General features: G+C 29.3%; 2 protein-coding genes across 2 annotated transcripts; one reads left to right on the plus strand and one right to left on the minus strand.

The window, feature by feature from the left end:
* Window positions 1-1,577: 1,577 nt before the first annotated feature.
* Window positions 1,578-3,276, plus strand: LOC111282433 ((1S)-1,7-diacetoxy-luvungin A aldo-keto reductase-like). The gene is made up of 4 exons (XM_022870506.2): window positions 1,578-2,050; window positions 2,171-2,417; window positions 2,514-2,693; window positions 2,829-3,276. Exons 1-4 carry the CDS (start codon window positions 1,710-1,712, stop codon window positions 3,051-3,053), a joined length of 993 nt encoding a protein of 330 aa, XP_022726241.2. The 5' UTR covers window positions 1,578-1,709; the 3' UTR covers window positions 3,054-3,276.
* Window positions 3,277-6,102: 2,826 nt separating this feature from the next.
* Window positions 6,103-9,452, minus strand: LOC111282395 (uncharacterized). Its single transcript, XM_022870462.2, has 7 exons — window positions 8,792-9,452; window positions 8,219-8,359; window positions 7,766-8,131; window positions 7,343-7,585; window positions 7,093-7,185; window positions 6,609-6,809; window positions 6,103-6,523 (listed from the first exon to the last, which is right to left on the minus strand). Exons 1-7 carry the CDS (start codon window positions 9,116-9,118, stop codon window positions 6,311-6,313), a joined length of 1,584 nt encoding a protein of 527 aa, XP_022726197.2. The 5' UTR covers window positions 9,119-9,452; the 3' UTR covers window positions 6,103-6,310.
* Between the last annotated feature and the right edge of the window lie 10,509 nt (window positions 9,453-19,961).

Genomic DNA, 19,961 nt, shown 5'->3' on the forward strand with positions numbered 1-19,961 from the left:
ATGAGGTGTTGATGGTCAGTGGCGACGAGAAAGATGAATAAACCAAAATGCAAACTAAATGGGTTAATGGTTTAGGGGTTGGTTGCAATGTAACTTTGGGTCTATCATTCACTGTATTAGTTGTTTGGGTTTTTAAAGTTCAAGAAAAGGGAATGAACTTTAAAAATGATCACTCAAGGTGTTTTAACAAAAAAAAAGGCCTTGAGTAATCCTATTAAATTTGTTGTAAAGGATTATTCAAAGCATTTGCTGAGAAAAAATACATTGAATAATCTCATAAAAAAAACTTATATGAGATTATTTGAAGTATTTTTGGTGAAGAACACCTTTAATAATCATTGGATTTTTTTTTTTTTGGATTATTCAAGGTGTTTTTGCCCAGAAAACCAATTGAATAATCCTACCACTGGGTTTTGACTAAAAATATCTTCAATAATTTCCTCATAAAAATAGAAGAAAATTATTGAAATCGTTTTTTGTCAAAAATACTTTCAATAATCATTTCTTAAAAATCAAATATTATAGTTATTATTTCAAAGAAATTATAGTAATTATTCAAGATTTAATATATATGAATTCTCCCAACCAAACAAGTAAATTTGAAAATATGATGCCTTGAAAATGAAGAAAAACCTTGGGTATTGTTTTTTCTCGATAATCATACTTTTTTTTAAAATCTATAATTTTACAAACCAAACGCCCCTTAATGTAAACATCAAGACTTGTGATTTAAATTGACCAAAACCCCAAAATAATTCGACTTTCAAAGCAACTGAAACCCACCAATTGTCACTTATATGAAATATAATTTATTATGTGAACAATCTAATACAATCTCAAACTCAAGTGACTTATAAACAAATCAAGCTGAATTTGAAATGAGTTAATGTAACATCAAAACTTATGATTTAAATTGATCAAAAATCCAAAATAATTCAACTTTAAAGTGACTCAAACCCATCGATTGTCACTTATATGAAGAATAATTTATTATGTAGAAACAAATTTTGAAAAAAAAAACTTTATTTTCAAAAATTATATACTTATAGTTGGGATTTAATACATTAAAAGTAAGAATGTAATTATTTAAAAAATAAAATATCGAAATAAAAATTAAATTAAAAATTAATTGTAATAAAAATTGAAACTATTAAACTCTGCCTTATGATTTGAATATTTCAAAAATTTAAGATGTTAAAATGTCTATAACAAAACGTTTTAATAAAAATTAAGAGCATAGTTCAAAAAAAATTTTGAAATTACAAATATAAATTATTATCATAATCAAATATTACATTTATATATAAAAAATTCCTAAATAATCAAACAAACTAACCAATAAACAATAACATAATTAAAAATAGATCCAAAAATTTAAATTTAAGACTTCAGGATTTTAGAATCTCTTTCTTACCATTAAACCAAGATCTCGTTGGCTGGCTGTATAGTCCAAAATTTTTGTTTCTTAAATACAAATTGCTTTTCACAAAATACGCATAATATAAAATATAAATTAAAGTTCAGTTTCAAATATATATATAAATTAAAATTCAATTCCCTTAATAATGCAGGAACATACTAATATTATAGTCCTTATGATAAATTTAATAATGATTTACAGAAAGATTTAGTACTCTGATGATCAGAGAAAGTCAGCATTAGCACTCTGATTCATTATTGAAGGAAAAGAAAATTTTGAGTTCCTAAAAATGGGAAGCAGTTTGGAGGCAACTAGTTTTAGTTTTCCAGAATATGCTTTGAGTTGGAATGGCCAGAGACTGCCGGTCGTGGGATTGGGAACGGCATCCGATCCAGTTGGAGGATCATACCTACTTACGAAACTAGCTATTCTTGAAGCGATTAAACTTGGTTACAGGCACTTTGATACAGCTTCTTTGTACGGAACAGAGCTGCCGCTGGGTGAAGCAATCATCGAAGCAATTTCGATTGGCTTAATCAAATCTCGAGACGAGCTCTTCATCACTTCCAAGTTGTGGTGCACCGATGCCTATGGAGAACTGGTTCTTCCTGCTCTTCGAAGAAGCTTACAGTAAAATATTTGTGGCCCACTTATATTTCTTTTGATATATGGGGATATACTGTATTTTTTTTATTTTTTTTTTGTAAATGTGAAGACGGCAAATTCTTGTCTAAATCTTTTGAACTGCAGATATCTGAAGTTGGAGTACCTCGATCTCTATCTTATTCATTGGCCTATAAGCTTGAGAAGAGGGATTGAAGGAGTCTCAGGAGATACGGAATACCTGATGTTCCCCATGGATTTCAGATCTGTATGGGTCGCCATGGAAGATTGCCAGAGGCTTGGACTCACAAAATCGATAGGTCTTAGCAATTTTACATGCAAAAAGGTGGCTGATATTTTGGCAATAGCAAAGATCCCACCGGCTGTTAATCAGGTAACTCTCCGTTTCTCTCTGACACACACTTAGTCATGAACTTGTTTTGAACTTTGTAGTGATACTGTAAGTGAAGCTGTTTTCAATATTTTGAAGGTGGAATTTAACCCACTTTGGAAACAAAAGAAGCTAAGAGAGTTTTGCCATTCAAATGGGATCCTTTTGTCTGCTTACTCTCCATTGGGAGCCATAGGAACCAGTTGGGGCAGCAATAGAGTTCTGGAGTGTGAGGTGCTGAAAGAAATTGCCAAGGCAAAAGGGAAGACCGTGGCTCAGGTGCCTTTTTCTTAAAACAAAAAAAAAAAAAGAAGTTAATAACATTGTTTTTGTTTCATTATTGTCTTTGCTTTGAAATCTTAGGAGAATGAAAACACATAAAAAGTTTATTACTAAATGCTAATCCAAATTTAGGTATGCCTAAGATGGGCATATGAACAAGGGGTCAGTATAGTAGTGAAGAGCTTCAACGGTGAAAGAATGAAGCAAAACCTTGAGATATTCAATTGGACATTGAGTGAGGATGAGCTGAAAAAGATTGATGACATCCCACAAAGCAGAGGCTGCCAGGCAGAAGATTTCATCTCCAAAGACGGTCCTTTCAAGACACTTGAGGAACTTTGGGACGGAGAAATTTGATTTGAAATAATATTTCATCCCCACATGATTTTCTTTTCTTTTCTTTTTTCAAATTTGACATGGAAAATTGCATTTATGTCACTCTATAGTAAGTCCTATGACAAAGTTGTTGTATTTTTCCCTTCCCCTGCCTTCAAAGAAAGATTGCTTAGTTCTCTTTTATTGCTCACTTTCACATCCTCCATCTCATTATATGAAGTCTTTCCAACTCAGTCCAAGGGAATATCATGTAACTCTTGTCTAAAACATTTTTCCTCCAAAAATCTCAAGTTGGAGCACCTTGATCTCTTTCTTATTCACTGGTCCGTGAGCTTAGAACCTGGGACTTGTGAATTCCCAATAAAGGAGGAAAACTTCCTCCCCATGGATTTCAATTCTGTCTGGACAGCCATAGGAGATTTCCATAGGCTTGGCCTCACAAAGTCCATTGGCGTCAGCAATTTTCCTACAAAAAGCTGAATGACATCCTCACCATAGGAAAGATCCCTGCGGTTTGATAATCGGGTAACAGCTCGCCCTCCCTCACTCTCTTCTCAATTTGGTTTGGAGTAATGATAGTGAAATTGTTTAAATGTTTTGCACGGTGGAAATGATCCCTCTGAGGCAACAAAAAATAAAATGTTAAAAGAGTGTCTTTGGTACGGGTGACCCATTTAAAAACTACAATGATTTATACTCAGTAATACCATCATTTTATTTGATAGCAATTTAAAAATCTTACAAGATAGTAATCTCAAATCATTAAAGTGATAAAATCATTGCGTAAGAAAGTAATTTAATTTTCAATTTAAAGGATGAGAAAATTTTATCACCATAAAAAATTAATTTTCACTATTGTTTTTTGATTAATTTGCCCTTATGAAAAATATAGTTAATATTATTCTAAAAAGTTGGTCACTAAAAATTTTTAAAAAATTGATTTTTTTAATTATTTATCTTAAAAAATAATTTACACTATAAATTTATATCGACTAAAAAAATAATGAATTTATTTAATAATTTTTTTAGAAATTATTTTTATTAAAATTTATTTATACTTTGTAGTTTCTATAAAATAATATCTAATTATTTTATAAACTGTTGATTTAATCAGTATTAAATTTTTTTTATTCAAAATTATTTTGGATATCTTGTAGCATGTGATTTAATTTTTCATATAATATCAAACACAATAATTTAAAAGTACTAGATATTTATAATATTATATCAAACATAAAAATTTAAGATTACTAATGATTTTATTATTATGGTAATTAGTTCATCATAATAATCTTTAAAATAATATCAAACGCTACCTAAGAGAGAGTTTTACCCAGTCAAGGGGATCTTTTTGACATCTTACTCCTCGTCGGGCAGCAATAGAGTACCTGGGAGTGAGGTACTAAAAGAAATTGCCAAGTCAAAAGGGCAACTTGTTGCTCTGGTGCTCTTTCCCCCACAAAAAGTTGTTCTTGTTTTTATTTTTAGCAAATTGAAAGATTGGTTAATCAGCTCAAAAACAGATATCTCTGAGATGAGCATACAAACAAGAGGTCGATGTAATTGTGAAGATTTTCAATGGTGAAAGAATGAAACAAAAACTTGAGACATTTGATTGGATACTGAGAGATGAAAAAACAGAGATGAGATCTCCAAAAGCAGAGGTCTCCCCGGAGTGGCTTACATCTCCAAATATGGGCCGCTCAAGACAATTGAGGAGATACGCGACTGTGAAATGTAATTCGCTCATAAATCCTCAGGTAATGCAAGTAAATTCAGAATGATATCGTTTGGTTTTCGAAAAAAGGAAATTTCATCGATGAGATTTAGAGGTATTTTGAATAATAATACTTATTAAATTTTTAATTAAAAATTTTTTTTAATACTATCAGTGTATTGAAATATTTATAAAAATTTTACAATATAATACAATTTTTTTCTTATAAAATAATAAATAAAAATTAATTAATATATTAAAAATTAATAATATAAATAAGAAAAAAAAAATTTTATCTAATAATGAGATTCTAAATATATTTCGAGTAATGATATTTTATGAAATCTCTAAGTAAAAAATTTTTTTCTTAAATATTACCATTATATTAGAATATTTATAAAAAATTTCAATACAATAATTTTTTTTCTTCAAAATTAATAAAATAATTAATAAATTTTTGTCCGATCAATACTAGTTTGAACCCGATCCGACCGATTTGATAGTTCAATCAGCAATTTAAACAATCTAATGATTCAAACCAATTCAACTAATTCACTAACAATTCATCCAAACCGATTAAAAATTGACTGAAACGGATTGACAAATCAATTTGTACAAATCTCGAATCAAATCTGAACCTACACATAGACCCTCTTTGACTAAAATAACATCGTTTTAGTTCTTTCTCGTTTGAATCTCAAGCCTTCATATAAGACCGAAAAAAATTTTTTCAATTCATGAACAATTGACACCAATGCCCATTTATCCTTGTTAGCCACTTTTAAATGCTCAACAGTGATTTGCAAAGAACACAAATACATCAAAACTTTGATGCACAACTCCAAAAAGCTAGAAAAGCCCTTTGGTTTTTTTGACAATGATTTATGACAGAAAACTTATAAGAAAGAGCCAAAAACCTTCATTATAGAGGTTTAAGTTTATAAATACACTCCTTATCAGGAATTGGGTATAATTGTTCACATTATTTAACGGAATTGCCAACGAGGGGTTTGGAATTACCCAAGTCTAAAGCCGATCCAGCTTTTGCCCGGCCAGCTCGTCCGAAGATCATACTAATCCTTCTACGAAGGAGTCTACATTTCGGAATCAATGATACTAGGGGAAATAAGATAAATGACGATTCTTAAGCTTAATAGATGAGCAGGTACTTATCAGTATGATAGCCCAGGTTAGATCTCCCAAAACGACCGCTAGAACACTTTAATGATCTTAAACAATGTATCATGCAAAATGAACATAGTGATTTAAAAAAAAAAAAGAAAGAAAAGCTTGCCCGTGCTATGAGTTTCAGCTCGCTAGCAATAATTCCAAAAGCACCATTCGAGAATCAGATGTTTGCAATCACCAATGAAATAATTTACTCAACTAGTACATAAATGTTCTCCTCATTATACTATTTATAGAAACTGAGTATATCTAGCAGTAGTTAGAATGCATATATTGTGTTGTAGGATTTTCCGGAAAGGCATTTTTGCATTTAATAAAGGACGTTATACAAACGTGAGTGGGGACACAGACTGCAAACAGATTGCAATCAAACTTAACATCTCGTGGGCCTATCATAACTTGGAGGTAAGGAGGGGCAATTTTCATTCATGTTGGCATATATCTCTAAGGTGTTATAATATGGCAATTCCATCCAATACTCACCAAGAATCTGACAGAACGGAAGCCGGCCATCCTCATTGTTGCACCAACTTGGCAAGCGTGTTTGATTGTTCTCAAAAATCTTAAGCATGTAAGCATCACGAATCTGAAAATAGAAAATCATGTCATACCCTATAAGATCAAGCCAACGATATTAAATTTTGAAAGAAAACCGAAGAATTGATACTTACAGTGAATTCAGTTACTTGAATTGAGTTAGAAATAGTACCAAAGACCCCAGCCTCTTTATACATCTCAAGGATAAATGCAACACATGTTGTTGACTTCCCATCACTGTATACCCAGTCATCTTGTTCCGGGATGGTGAGTAATTGATCAAAGGCTATGCCACGCCTTTCACTCTCCTCCAAAATTCCGTATAAATCTAAATCCTAAGAAATTAGGTAGAGTTCAAAATTATAAATTCATCAAACCACACAAACTCTCACCTAATCCAAACAACTTCACCATAACAGATTATCCAATTAACCTATATCTCCCCATGCTCCTGCTTAGGTGAAAGTCCAATATTATTCATTGGAGAGACAGAGAGAGCAGGAAGAGGAGGAGTTAACTATTTGTCGTAAAGTATTTGGCAAAAAAAAAAAAAAAACCTATTTCTCATAAAGTAAAGATTATAGATTTATAAAAGTAAAAGAGAAATAAGAACAATACCTCAGTCCCTAACCGCTTATTTAGCGCTTCATTCCACATATTTGCAGCATATGCAGGCTGCACTCTAGTCCACATAGACATGACAGAAATGACCTGCAATCAAAATCAGCTAGTTAGGGCTTGGGAAACAATCTTCATTTAGCAAGCTCAGTATCTCAATATTTTGCCAGTAAAAGAATCTGCTCCATCCTGAACACGACTTCAGCAGAGCATACTCAGGATGCACAGAATGATCAGAGAAGATTCCTACCAAGTGAGCATCAAGAGGGGGTGGATAGTTGTCAGCTACAGTGTCTATCCAACTAAAGATCATGTTGTGATAACCATATGGCTTGCCTGACATACTCCATGCATAGTCCCATGCTGCAGTGGAGTTGAAATTTGCACGTACATCTGGATGTAAAGGAAGCAAGGCTACCTGTGGATTAGAACTATCCTTCAGTGACAGCTCCCACCATTCATCCCATGGAATAACCACTATAATTTCTTCACCCTGCAAAATTCATGCAAGCAAATGGCATAAGGAAGAAACACCCTAAATATCTCAATAAAATACCAATCATAATCTCTATTAAAATCCCCATTTTTAATGTTTGATTCTCATAGCTTCATAAATTTTCTTTACAACTAGAAGTGTCAAAACCAAAAGTTCAATGAGTTATATATAGCAAACCTTTTCATTTTCATGTCCTGATTCAGCGACCCATAGATTACCCATATCATCCTTTAAGCAAACCGCAGTATGACCAGCAAATGCTCCAGTCACCCATTTTTCTAATGTCTCAAATCCTCCCCACCGACCGCGAATCTTTGACACTGCCAAAAAGTCACCAGAATGCACATCTTCTGGATTTATTGTTGCACTCCATGGCTTAGGACGTTTTTCAAATGACGCACCCATGTGTGTTTTCAAAAAAGCAAGGTTGGCATTCTGACCCCAGATAGTATTAGAAAGTAGAGGCAATACATCTACTAAAGAAAGCAATGTGCCAAGCATTCCTGATGGCATTAGAAATACAGAGATTCCGTGCTGCTTTACCTGCTCAATTGTGAATCAGAATGTCATTTTCATGCATTATACATGTTAGCAATGATATTCAAGGGGACAAAATTACCCAAAACATACATATTCCAACTCTGCGGTTTCTTCCCAAGAATCAAATTTCAACATGTGCTCTCGAGCAGAAAAGTAGTAATCCCAAGTAATCCTGTAAGGAGTCGCAAAAACATAAAGATCCATACAGGTCCAGCTGTGAGCTTCAGATGTCTGTAAAAGAAAAATTTTATAGTTAAAAACGAAAATCAACACTCCAAAATTTACCATAGCATGTAAAACAATCACACTTACTTTCGAGACTACTAAGGAAAATACAAGGATTTCAAGTTTATAAACTACTTAAAGCTGCTAAAACTTATTAAAACACCAATAACCATAGTCTACTAAACATAAATGAATAACCTTAAATAAATTCTATAACCCATAGAAAGTATTGCAAAACTAGGAAGAAAAAAGATAGTCATTTATTTGACAATCTAAAGCAAATGAAAAAGAAATGTAATTGAACTCAAACGCCATCAATAAACAGACAATAAATCACATTAAAATAAGTAAATAACCTGTCAACAACTGGAATTACGGTTAAAAAGAAACTTCACTTATAACCACAGTCATAGTGATCCATAGGACAAAGACACGAACCCTGAGATGAAGAATTCCACCGCCCAATCCCGAACTATTGCGATCACTTTCGGTGAAATCGAATCGAGCCTCGTTGGCGTAAAAGCAAGCTCCTTTCCATTCAACTGACCCATTGTTTGGGCTAACTGATCCAACAAAAGCCGGCAACAAGTCAACGGCGCTGTGAAGATTGTTCAACACCGGCCAAGATATCTGGCGCGGAAGCACCGGCAGTACATCTTTGACCCTTAAAGGAACTTTGAAAGCTTGACCGAAATCAACGCCAAACGCTAACCCTAAAACACAGAAAAATAAGGATAGAAGAAAACGATGGAAGAATCGAGACATAGGAAAGAAAGAACGGGTCGATTGGATTGGTATTGCCGTTCGGGAGAGGGAGAGAATTGAAAATTGCCCTAAAATTTGGGAGCCATTAGGGTTTTGAGTTGGATATTGAGGGAGAAAGTTCCTTTTGATAGTCGGGGAAATTTAGGGTTGGTTTTTAAATTGATTTTTGTTTCGTTGACGATCATAAAGAGGGATCCGTTCTATTTTGGCCGGCGAATTTAAGGTAATTTGGCAAAAGAAGAGCTTTAAAAATTAAAAGGGCTCGGTGGTTCCAAAGGACGTTTTTATTTTTACAGGGTAAAACCTCTTTAAAAGAGCTAAACTTTAAATAAATTCAAAATTTAGGATCTCATTTTAATAAATTTAGGATCTGAAGTTTTAAGATTTTACAAATTTAGGAAATTCTATATCAAGTTTGAAAAATAGATTACAAAGTGTTGTCAATCTGGCGTCTCGGAAGGAATTGTCGAGAAGAGTGAAAACTGTGGCACATTCCAACTGAGCAAGTTGTTTCATGACTCTTAAAGATGCATTGGATAGATAATAAGATTTATTTTGAAAAAAAGTTAAAATTAATAATAAAGATGAGATTAATTATTATAATAATATAATAATAATAAATTAAGTCTTATATTTTATATTTTTGGAGTCATTGTATGAAAAGTTAAAAAAATAATCATCTTAGATCCTAGTTTTAAATTTTTTTGCATCATTCATTTATATAAACAATAATATTTTCGTTTACTTTTTTAATCTTTGTATCATTTTTTATTATTTACATTCATATCTTTCATGGTCAATCTCTTAAGTTTTTGCCTCTTTCAAATTCAAAGGTTCATTTTTTTCTAACTAATGCATAGATAGGACTATATTTCACATGTCTTAATCATCTCAAACAATTCTCTCTCATCTTTTTTTCAATTCAAACTACCTCTAATTTTTCTCAAACATTTTATTTTTTATTTTGTTTCTTCTAGCCTTATCACATATCTATCTAAGTATACTCATATCAATTATACTCATTTTTTTCTCATGTTGTTTCTTAAACGACCTAACACACAATCCAATATAATAATAAAATTCTTATAGTTATTTTATACAACTTTGCTTTTAACTTTAAAGGTATATTGTAATTACACAAAACATTCGACGCAATTCATCACCTTATCTATCTTGCTTGAATCCTATTATTTACTTCCCTCTTTATCTCAACATCAATAGTTAATCCCAAATAACGAAAATGATCACTCTTTGATACTACCCCACCATTCAACTTTATCACATTAACACTTGCTTTCCTATTCCCTTATGAAAGATCAAAATAAGAATTACTGTAACAATGAAATTAAAATTAGTAGTAGATATGTGTTTGGATGAGAAGCAGCAATGACAATGAAGTGAATTATAATTAAAAAAAATTATTCAAGGCATTAGAATAAAAATTATATATAACAAAAATTTTAAATGATTTAACATTTATAAAATTAATATATAATTAAATTTTATTAGATTATTTTTATATCAAAATAATATTAAAATTAATCAATTATTAAAAATTAATAATTAAAATAAAATTTATTTATTATATAATAAAATATATTTATTAATTTATTATATAATAATAAATCAAAACAAAAAAAAAAGTTTAAAGGCATCTCTAAGTTGAGTTTAAAGACATTTCTGAGTTAACATTAAAACTTACGGAGACAAATAAAAAATAATAATAATGATGCAATCAACTACTAAACTAAAAAAGTTCAATGACAATCGTCACCTATTGTATTGTGTCTAAGATCCATTTGGGTCATCTTCCACCACTTGACCTAACGGTTAAAAGGCTTTGAAGAAAGCATGTGGACATGGGTTCTAATCTTTCCATCCCCCTTCCGAAAAGGGCTTTGCCTTCCTACGAACAAAAAAAAAAAAAAAGATCCATTTGGTCTCAAGCAATTGATAAGCACATAAAAAGATAGGAACAACCCCATCGAAGGTTCAATCGTGTCCAAACAAACCCTAAATCTTAATCAACCTTTAGTTTTTATTTTCATGTAATGACTTATATAATGCCTTAGCTATTAGAAATATATAATGTGGTACTTAAATTGATAATAGGGATTTGAGTAACTTGGTAGATGAATTATAACTTTAGATACTTGATTAGACATTTTTAATTTAGGGTTAAATATAAAATTAACCCTTATACTACATATTTTTTGTTAGTTTGGTACTTTAAAAAATAAAATTATTAATTTGGTATTCAAATTTCGTTTTGTCATTCACTTTGATATCTAAAACTAGTATTATCAGTCAACTTGCTGATATGACATAACATACAATAAGATACTGAAATGTATAAAAAAAAAAGTCCAATCAATCCCACATAATCAATTTCCACATCAGCTTTAAAAGAAAATTCTAAAACAAATTCTAAAAGATTTCAAACAATATTTAAAAAATTATAAAAAAATTAAAGAATTCATAACAATCTAAAGAATTCAAAAAATTAAAATTTTAATAAAATTAAAAAAAAAAGCTTTAAAGAAATTGAAAATGAAAAAATTTTAAAATTTTTTGACAAAATCTAAAAATTTTAAAAACTAATGAAAATTTTCCATTTTATGAACCTTACAATTTTAATTTTTAATTTTTTATATATTTATATTTTTGTTAAATTTTAAGATTTTATTTTTTATTTTTTATTTTTTAGAAAAATATTTTTAATTTTTTATAATTTTTTTAAATGTTTCAAAATTTTTAAATTTTTTAGTTTTTCATAAAAAAATTTAATTTTTTAAAATCTTTCAAAAAAGTTTTGATTTTTTTGATTTTTAATTTTTTTAACTTTTGTGAATCTTTTTTGAATTTTGAAAAAATTTTATTTTTATTTTTATTAAAATTTTTAAATTTTTATGATTTTTATTAAAATTTTTAGATTTTTTAATTTTTAAATTTTCATATTTTGATAATTTTTAAAAATATCCCATATTTGTTCTTTTTTTTTATAATTTTTAAAAATATTTAAATTTTTTTAAAAAAGCTATTTAAAATTTTTAAAATTTTTTTCGAAAATTTCTTTTAATGTTGACGTGACAATTGATGATTTGACACTTATTAAACTTTTCGATACATGTTAGTATCTTATTAGATGTTTATATCACATTAACAAGTTAGCTAATGACGTTAGTTCGAGATACCAAATTGGATGATGAAATAAAAGTTTAAGTACCAAAATGATAATTTTATGTTTTTAAGTACTAAACTAACAGAAATTATATAATACAAGAGTTATTTTTACATTTAATCTTTTAATTTAAGTACCATATTAGATATTTTGTAACAATTCAATGGTTAGACGGCACATTATCCTAATTTTAATTAATATCTAACATAGTTTTTCTATCTTAACATAGAAGAAAGAAACAATGAAATATATATAAATATAAATATATATATATATATAAATATAAATATATATATATATATATGATGAGGGATCTACTTATATAGTATAAAATTGTTTTAATTTTATATATTTTTTCTAACCTTTAATTTTAGTAAATTCAAAAGATGAGGTAGACAAGTAAAAATTTTTAAAATGATTTAATTTTATTTCTTGGATTTATGAAAAAAAATGGTTTAAAAAATATGTAAAACGAAAAAAATTTTATATTATGTAAATTGATCATTCATATATTATATTATATATATGTATATATATAGAAGAAATTATAAGTCTCTAACCAAACAAGCCATGTGACGAAAATCATAAAATCACATTAATTATAATATGCCAGTAGGAACAATTTCTCTAAGGCCGATAAAGGATTGTAGCCTTAAATCCAATGTCGAATCTTGTTCCAAAATGAGAGGTTCTAAAGTCTAATAATATTAAGGATTGCATATAGTCTCTTGATCGTAATAATATTAAGGATTGCATATGCCCTAAATTTAAGCATTTAATTGGTGCACACAAGTTGTATGCTTTGTTGAATGAATAATAACACATTCAATTTTAACAATTACCCAAGTATATTGTATAAATGCTGCAAATGTACAGTTACACGTGTCAGTTTTTTATTTTTTATTTTTGGCTTTTTTTGTTTTTTTACTTTTTCATTCTTTTTATTTTTTAATATTTAATAAATTGTTTAAAATTATAAAAATGGTTTTAAAGATTTTATTTTTTATTTGTAGGACTTACTTATACCAATTTTTTTTCTTTTCCTGTTTTAACCTTTTTTCTTTTTTAAAATATATGTAGACACTTAATTTTGTCTAGAATATTTTATCTTTTAATCTAGACTTATTTTTGCAATTGGGTTTTACCATAATTTTTTTTTAGCCTATTATACAGTTCATTTTCAAACACTCGATGATGAAGCCTAACATGGGTCTTATAGTAAAACTTATTGTATTAGCCCGAATAATACTCAAAATGGCCCAATAAAAGGCTCGATAAAAGGCCTGATCAATAATTCCTTTTTAAGGCTTATTAATGGCCCGTTATTGGTCATTAAATGAAAATCCAAATAAATAAAAATATAAAACATTATCCAATAAAAAACCAAATATAAAATATATATAATAAAAAAAATATAACATTAAATATAATAATATAATAATAAAAAAAAAAGAAGTGGGCTTGGCCCAAAATTAAATAAAAAGTCCAAATAACATAAATCTAGCTCGAAAAAAAAAAACTCAAAATCCAAAATAAAAAAGAAAGCAAGCAAAGTCTAAGGAAGCCCAAACAAAATACAAGGTTTTATAGTATTAGTTTCTTTTTTAAAGTTAAATATTTGTGCACGTAAAGGCCCAACAAGAGTCTTGCATGATATATGAAAAAAAAAAAAATTGATGAAGGCAAGGAAATCCATGCATGTGCATAAAGAGGGGAGATACGTGAATGCATGGCGTGATTTGCCACATGGAAGGGCTTGATAAAAAAATGACATGAACATGAAAAAAGGCATGCAAAAAAAATTATAACGTGAAGGAAAAAAAAAACTGGTAGCAACCAAGTAAAAAAAATTGGGTGTAAAGAAGAAAAAAATGAGGTAAGAGGAGAAAAATGAAGGATGAGCCTAGGCAAAGAGAAGACATGGAGCTAAAAAAAAAATTACTGTGAAAATAAAAGAGTAGCAGAAGAGGGAATAAAGCAAAAAAAAAAATGGGTGGCTTGGGTATGAACTTAGCGACATAAGCGCTATGCAAAATGAGAAAAGTTGCATGGTTTTAGCTGCTCGAAGTATGAAATAATGAAAAGAAAAAGAATGCAAAAGAGAAATATTACAAGAAAAAAAAAGAAGCAAAATAAAAAATTAAGAAAAAGTGAGGTTTCAAAAGAGAGATGCACCAATAGCAGGAAAGAAGGCAGTCGACATGGAGAGAAGGACCAAAAAAAATAAAAATTGGGTAAAAGCAACAAAAGTACCATACCAGGAAAAAAATAGAGCAAAAAAAAAAGCCCATGGCATAAAAAAAAGAACCAAAAAATGAACCAAACGTAAGAAACTGAAAGTTGGGTGTGAAAACTAGAACTAGCATAAAGAAAAAATTGAGAGAGGCATTTAGAGAAAAGAAAAAAAAAAGAAACCAAAAAAAAAAAATAAGCATATAGGCAGCAAGCAAAAAAATTGAAATAAAAAAAAATGAAAAGCAACAAATACAAATGTAGGGATGACAATACCAGAAAGATGAGGAACCTATGGTAAGAACAAAAGTAAAGTAGTAAAAACTAAAATAGAAGTAGCAAACAATAGATAAACCCGTAGTAAAAACGAACTAGAAAAAATAGAAAAGCATCAAAAACAAGAGAAGACGTGGGTTGCAACAAAAAAACTAAAAAAAAAGATTGAGCAGAAAAAAAAAACTAGACGAGGAAAAACAAACTAGAAAGACTAAGAGAAAATAAAAACAAAAGCAAGAGACGAGAAGGAGATTTTAAAAATTATATAACATGGTTAGAGTTTGTTTCTTCTTTGCTTGTTGTTATCATATAAGGTAAGTTAATGAGCCTAAAACTTCATCATGTTTTATGTATGTTTGCTAGCTTTTCTTTTTCTAAGGTGCTGTAATTGAAGATTTATAAATTTGTTTTTAGGACATGATTTTTGTCTTGTGGTCCGTTTATAGAAGTGTGAAAATTTTCCATTTTTATGTTTGTTTGCTTTCTAAACGTATGGTATGCTTACAATGACATAAAACTTCATCATCTCAGAGGTCCTTTGCTTTATTATTATGGCATGAATATATGTACATGGCATTTTTATCCTTGTATAGAGTATGTATGCGGGAAAGAGTCATTATCTTTGTTTGTTCAAACAAGTTGTATATGGAAAGTGGGGATGAATTGGTTATGTTATGTAAGAATGATGCATGTTATTGATTGTCCTTTTTAGTGTTCAACTATGGCATGTTTGATTAAATTGGCCAATGTAGGCACCCATATGTGTCCCCGAGTTAAGTTGGGTTGTTTATTATTTAGTCATAGTATATAAGTCTAATATATTATTATATATTATTATATTATAGTGTAACTATATTACTATATTATTATATTGTAGTATATCTTATTATTATTATTATTATTATTATTATTATAATATTATTATTATTATTACTATCATTATTATTATTATTATATTATCATTATTATTATTACTATTATTATTATTATTTTATTTTATTTTTCTTTCCATTTTCAATGGATGACAAGAATCATGAAAACTGAAATCTTGAATCGATTAAATCAAAAAACCTAATTTGCACGGTTAATCAAAATTCAATTCAAGAATTTTTTTAGACAAACTAATAAGGACCTAGCCTAAAATCATGCTCGGACAGAATCCAATCCTAGGATTCAAGCTTAGGATTGGTTCCTGGGATTGGATCTGTCCATTTCCTAAAGATTGCCTTAAAGATGTCTATAAATTGAACTAAAAATTGGAGGTAGACAAGGAAAAAAATTAGGAAAAATTTTGGTTGTTGTAGTTCTAAACAATTTTTTGGCAATAAGGGGAATTTCTAGGATTTTGGTTCTAGATTCAATCCAAAGCTTTTGGGTTTAGATTTTTGTTTCTAAGTTTGGATTTAGGTTTTTGAGATTTCATTTAATTTGTTAGAGGGTTCTTAAAGAAATCTGGGTAAATTTGGGAAATTTTTGGTTTTTTTTCTAGAAATATGGGTTTTAAGGAAAAACATAAATTTTTCGATGAATTTTTGTGTAGAAATTCAAAATTTTCAGCCAGATTTCACTAATTTTTCAAAAATCAATAACAAACTCAATTTTCAGTTGAATTTTTAGGGAACTTTTAGAAAAAAGAGAGAATTTTTGGCCCAGAGAGAGGAGGTAGGGAATGTCTAAGGCAAAACGCTAAAAAGTGACTTTTATAGGGTGTTAAAATGGTGCCTTTTTGGACAGCCTAGAATCCGCACGTGACCCATTGATAAGCATGCTGACCTGCACCTTGACTCAACCCGAATCATAGGTTTTTCTTTTTTTCATTTTCATTTTATTTTTTGATTTCATTTTATTTTAATTATTTATTTTATTATCTTAAGTTTTTATTCTCATTTTTTATGTAATTTTTTGGTTTTTATTTTTTAAAAAATATTTTCTTTTTAGAAAACAAAAAAAATTTTAAAAAAAAGAATAAAATTAAAAAAAAACCTTTTCAAATAAGTTTAAATAAAAAAATAAAAAAATCTTTTTCAAATAAAAATCTTTACAAAATAAATTCATGAATTCTACCAAACTATTGAAGATTTTTTATGGATTTAATTTTTAAATAAAATCCACCAAACTATTGAAAAATTTCATGAATCATTTTTTAAAAAATAGTAATGAAAGAAAAATAAAAATATTTTATCCTCCAAATGATTGGAGGATTGCTTTTTAAATTAAGTCTTACTAAGCTAATGAAAGACTTAATGAATTTTTTTCAAAAGAATAAAATTTTAAGAGATCTGCTTCAAAGTAAGTTTCACCAAACTATTAGGAAACTTCACTAATTTTTTCTAAAATAAATAACTTAATAAATCTGACGATGGAGCCTCTTCAAAGCAAGACACTAGTTTCCATGAATACTTCTAAAGTGAAAAGATTATCTTAAATTGCTACCAAACTATTGGAACAATTTTAAGACTAATATTCAATATTAAATATTCTGGTAAAAGCATAAACTTTTTTCAGGCTTGGATAATTTGAAATCAAACTGATACCATTTTTTAGATAGGCACTGTGAGAGTGTTATAACATTTTTCACGCGTAATCTTGCTCTTAAACCTAAAATCTAGTTTCGTATATCAAAATCTGTTTCTGGTGGCCAATCACACCTAAACAAAAAAGATTAGTGGTGACTCCTCTTAGCTATGTCTAACGGTAGGTCCACAGATCTATATGTTATAACCTCATGGGAACTCCACTGAAGACATTGAGAGTCAAGCCGATAGATGATTTCTTATTATCCAAGCCTTGCCTAATAAATTTGAAATTTATTTTCTTTTTATTTCTTTTCATTACTTATGTTTGTTTTAGTTATCCATTTATTTATTGTATATATCTGTCATACATTTGTATGGGCATAACATAAAGCTCTCCACCCGAGCTCTACCTTTAAAAGAGAGTGAAGTACCTATGCCCTTATGAGATTTATGTCTCCATATGGGCCTATGAAACACTCCTACTCAAATTTTCGCTATAAGCTTATGATGGGCGAGGATTGAGGCGCTTTCCTAGTCTATAATGGATGATAATGTAAGGAATAATTTAGGAACTTTTTAAAATTTATCTACACCACATGTAGTTAACTTTAAAAGCCTAACTATAAGTAGAGCCATGCCTTCCCTTTGTGTTAGAAAATCCTAAATAGGACCCATGATTGGATGTTTATTTGTAAGCTTATGTATTATCTTTTTGTATATTTTTTACTAACCCTGTATGTTTGATATCTGTATTTATGTTTTTTACTGACCTTTTTTTTATCATGCATTTATATCATTAGATTCATCGTAAGGAATATTTGTCACAAAATAATTTTTAACAAGAAAAATCTCGGTTATATCTATGAAAAGCCTATGGAAATCTTCTGTTGGCCTAAAAAGATAGTTCAAAGAGTTGAAGCTTCTAAACAAAAGGCTAAAAGTGGAAGTCCAAACACTGGAGCAAAAAAAGGATGGATGGAAAAATTTATGCATTGACCTTAATACAACAAGGTCATTCACTAATTAGGAATTGACCCAATTGTTATAAGAAAACAGACAATTGCAAACAAAATTACAAGAAAAAGATACAATGCTCTTTGAAATACAAAAGCACATCCAGATGCTAAATGGAATAATGATGGGAATCAAAGCACAAATAAAGGCCATAACTAATGAATATCAGTAAATGAAAAAAGCATATGTACAAAAGCATAACCAGTTGAAGTCTCTACTTGACCGAATCATGGTGGCCATTTACAAAGCCAAAGATATGGTAAAAATGATTGAAACATGGAAAGCAAAGGTGCCACCAGTAGGAGTACATAGTCTAAAATTGGTAGATCTCTTTAACGAAGTACAAAGCCAATATCAATGAGCCATAGGTTTCTTTTCCCAATAGTTTTAGACTTTTAATGGATGTAATGCTAGATTTGGTTAAAAATAACTTTTAAGTCCATAAAGATTTTCTTCGATAACAATTGCTATATGGTAAATCTTTCTATTTGCATTCATGCATTTTGTTTTAGTACTCATTCTCATGTATAATTTGAAAGTTTCATGGACATCATTCTAAATTTGCACATTGAGGGAAATCAAAGTTCAAGGATAGCTTAACATCAATATTACACTTGAATTAGAGCTGGAAAATAGTATAAGATAATGCGGATGGATTTGAAAGGTTAGAAAAGGCCTAAGAAATAATTAAGAGGAAGCTAGGCAAAATCTTTAAAGCTTTAGAAAAAATAAATAGAGGGAAAATAGTAGAATAAGACTTCTTTTATAAAGATACTGAGCCACTGTATCCTCTGGGTTTCATTCTGCATCATGCCCAAACCATTCCAAGCTTTTAGCAACAATAGACCATGTTATCAAATTACAATTAAGGGAATGTTCAAAGTTATACCAATCATGTCTTCGTTGAAAAAGTAGATGATCCTATCCAAATTTCTAAAATGGATAAAACCAAAGAAGAAGTAAAGTTACAAATGATTGTGTCTCCAAAAGACTCTAAGACCGATCAAGCTATGGGCATGATTGAGAAAAGATTGCAAGCTATAGAATGTATTGATTTCTATAGATCCATGAACACTACCAACCTTTGTCTGGTTTCAAATGTTGTGATTCCTCTAAATTTCAAGGTAGCAAAATTTCAAAAGTACAATGGTATTAAATGCCTCATTATACATATTATGATATATTATCTTAAAATGATAGTATATGCCAACAACGAGAAACTACTCATGCATGTATTTTAAGACGGCTTGATCGGGTCTGTAATAAGATAGTATGTTCAATTGGATAGGACTCGTATATGATCATAAAAAGATTTGACTTAATCTTTTATTAACTAATACCGTTATATTATAGACATAGCTCTTAATTGCCTTTCATTATAAATGATGAAAAAAAAAAGCATCTAAGTCTTTCAAGAAATATGCCCAAAGATGGTGAGATATTGTTGCTCAAGTACAATTTCTTTTAACAAAAAAAAAATGACAATACTATTTGTAAGCACTCTAAAGTCATCTTACTATGAGAAGATGATAAGAAACATAACTAAAAATTTTATTAACATTGTGATTACAGGAGAAATCATCGAAAATGCCATCAAAAGCGATAAACTGGAGGAAAAAGAATC

Source organism: Durio zibethinus, chromosome 5, assembly GCF_047325235.1.
Source record: "Durio zibethinus cultivar Kanyao isolate XHJ-2024 chromosome 5, ASM4732523v1, whole genome shotgun sequence".
NCBI classification, from domain to species: Eukaryota; Viridiplantae; Streptophyta; class Magnoliopsida; order Malvales; family Malvaceae; genus Durio; species Durio zibethinus.

Coding starts and splice junctions, on each gene's coding strand:
- LOC111282433 (XM_022870506.2), top strand. CDS start 1,710: ATGGGAAGCAGTTTGGAGGCAACTAGTTTTAGTTTTCCAGAATATGCT. Junction 2,051..2,170: donor GCTCTTCGAAGAAGCTTACA/GTAAAATATTTG, acceptor TTTGAACTGCAG/ATATCTGAAGTTGGAGTACC. Junction 2,694..2,828: donor AAGGGAAGACCGTGGCTCAG/GTGCCTTTTTCT, acceptor ATCCAAATTTAG/GTATGCCTAAGATGGGCATA.
- LOC111282395 (XM_022870462.2), bottom strand. CDS start 9,118: ATGTCTCGATTCTTCCATCGTTTTCTTCTATCCTTATTTTTCTGTGTT. Junction 7,186..7,342: donor CCCCTCTTGATGCTCACTTG/GTAGGAATCTTC, acceptor TTTTGATTGCAG/GTCATTTCTGTCATGTCTAT. Junction 6,524..6,608: donor TTCAAGTAACTGAATTCACT/GTAAGTATCAAT, acceptor TTCTATTTTCAG/ATTCGTGATGCTTACATGCT.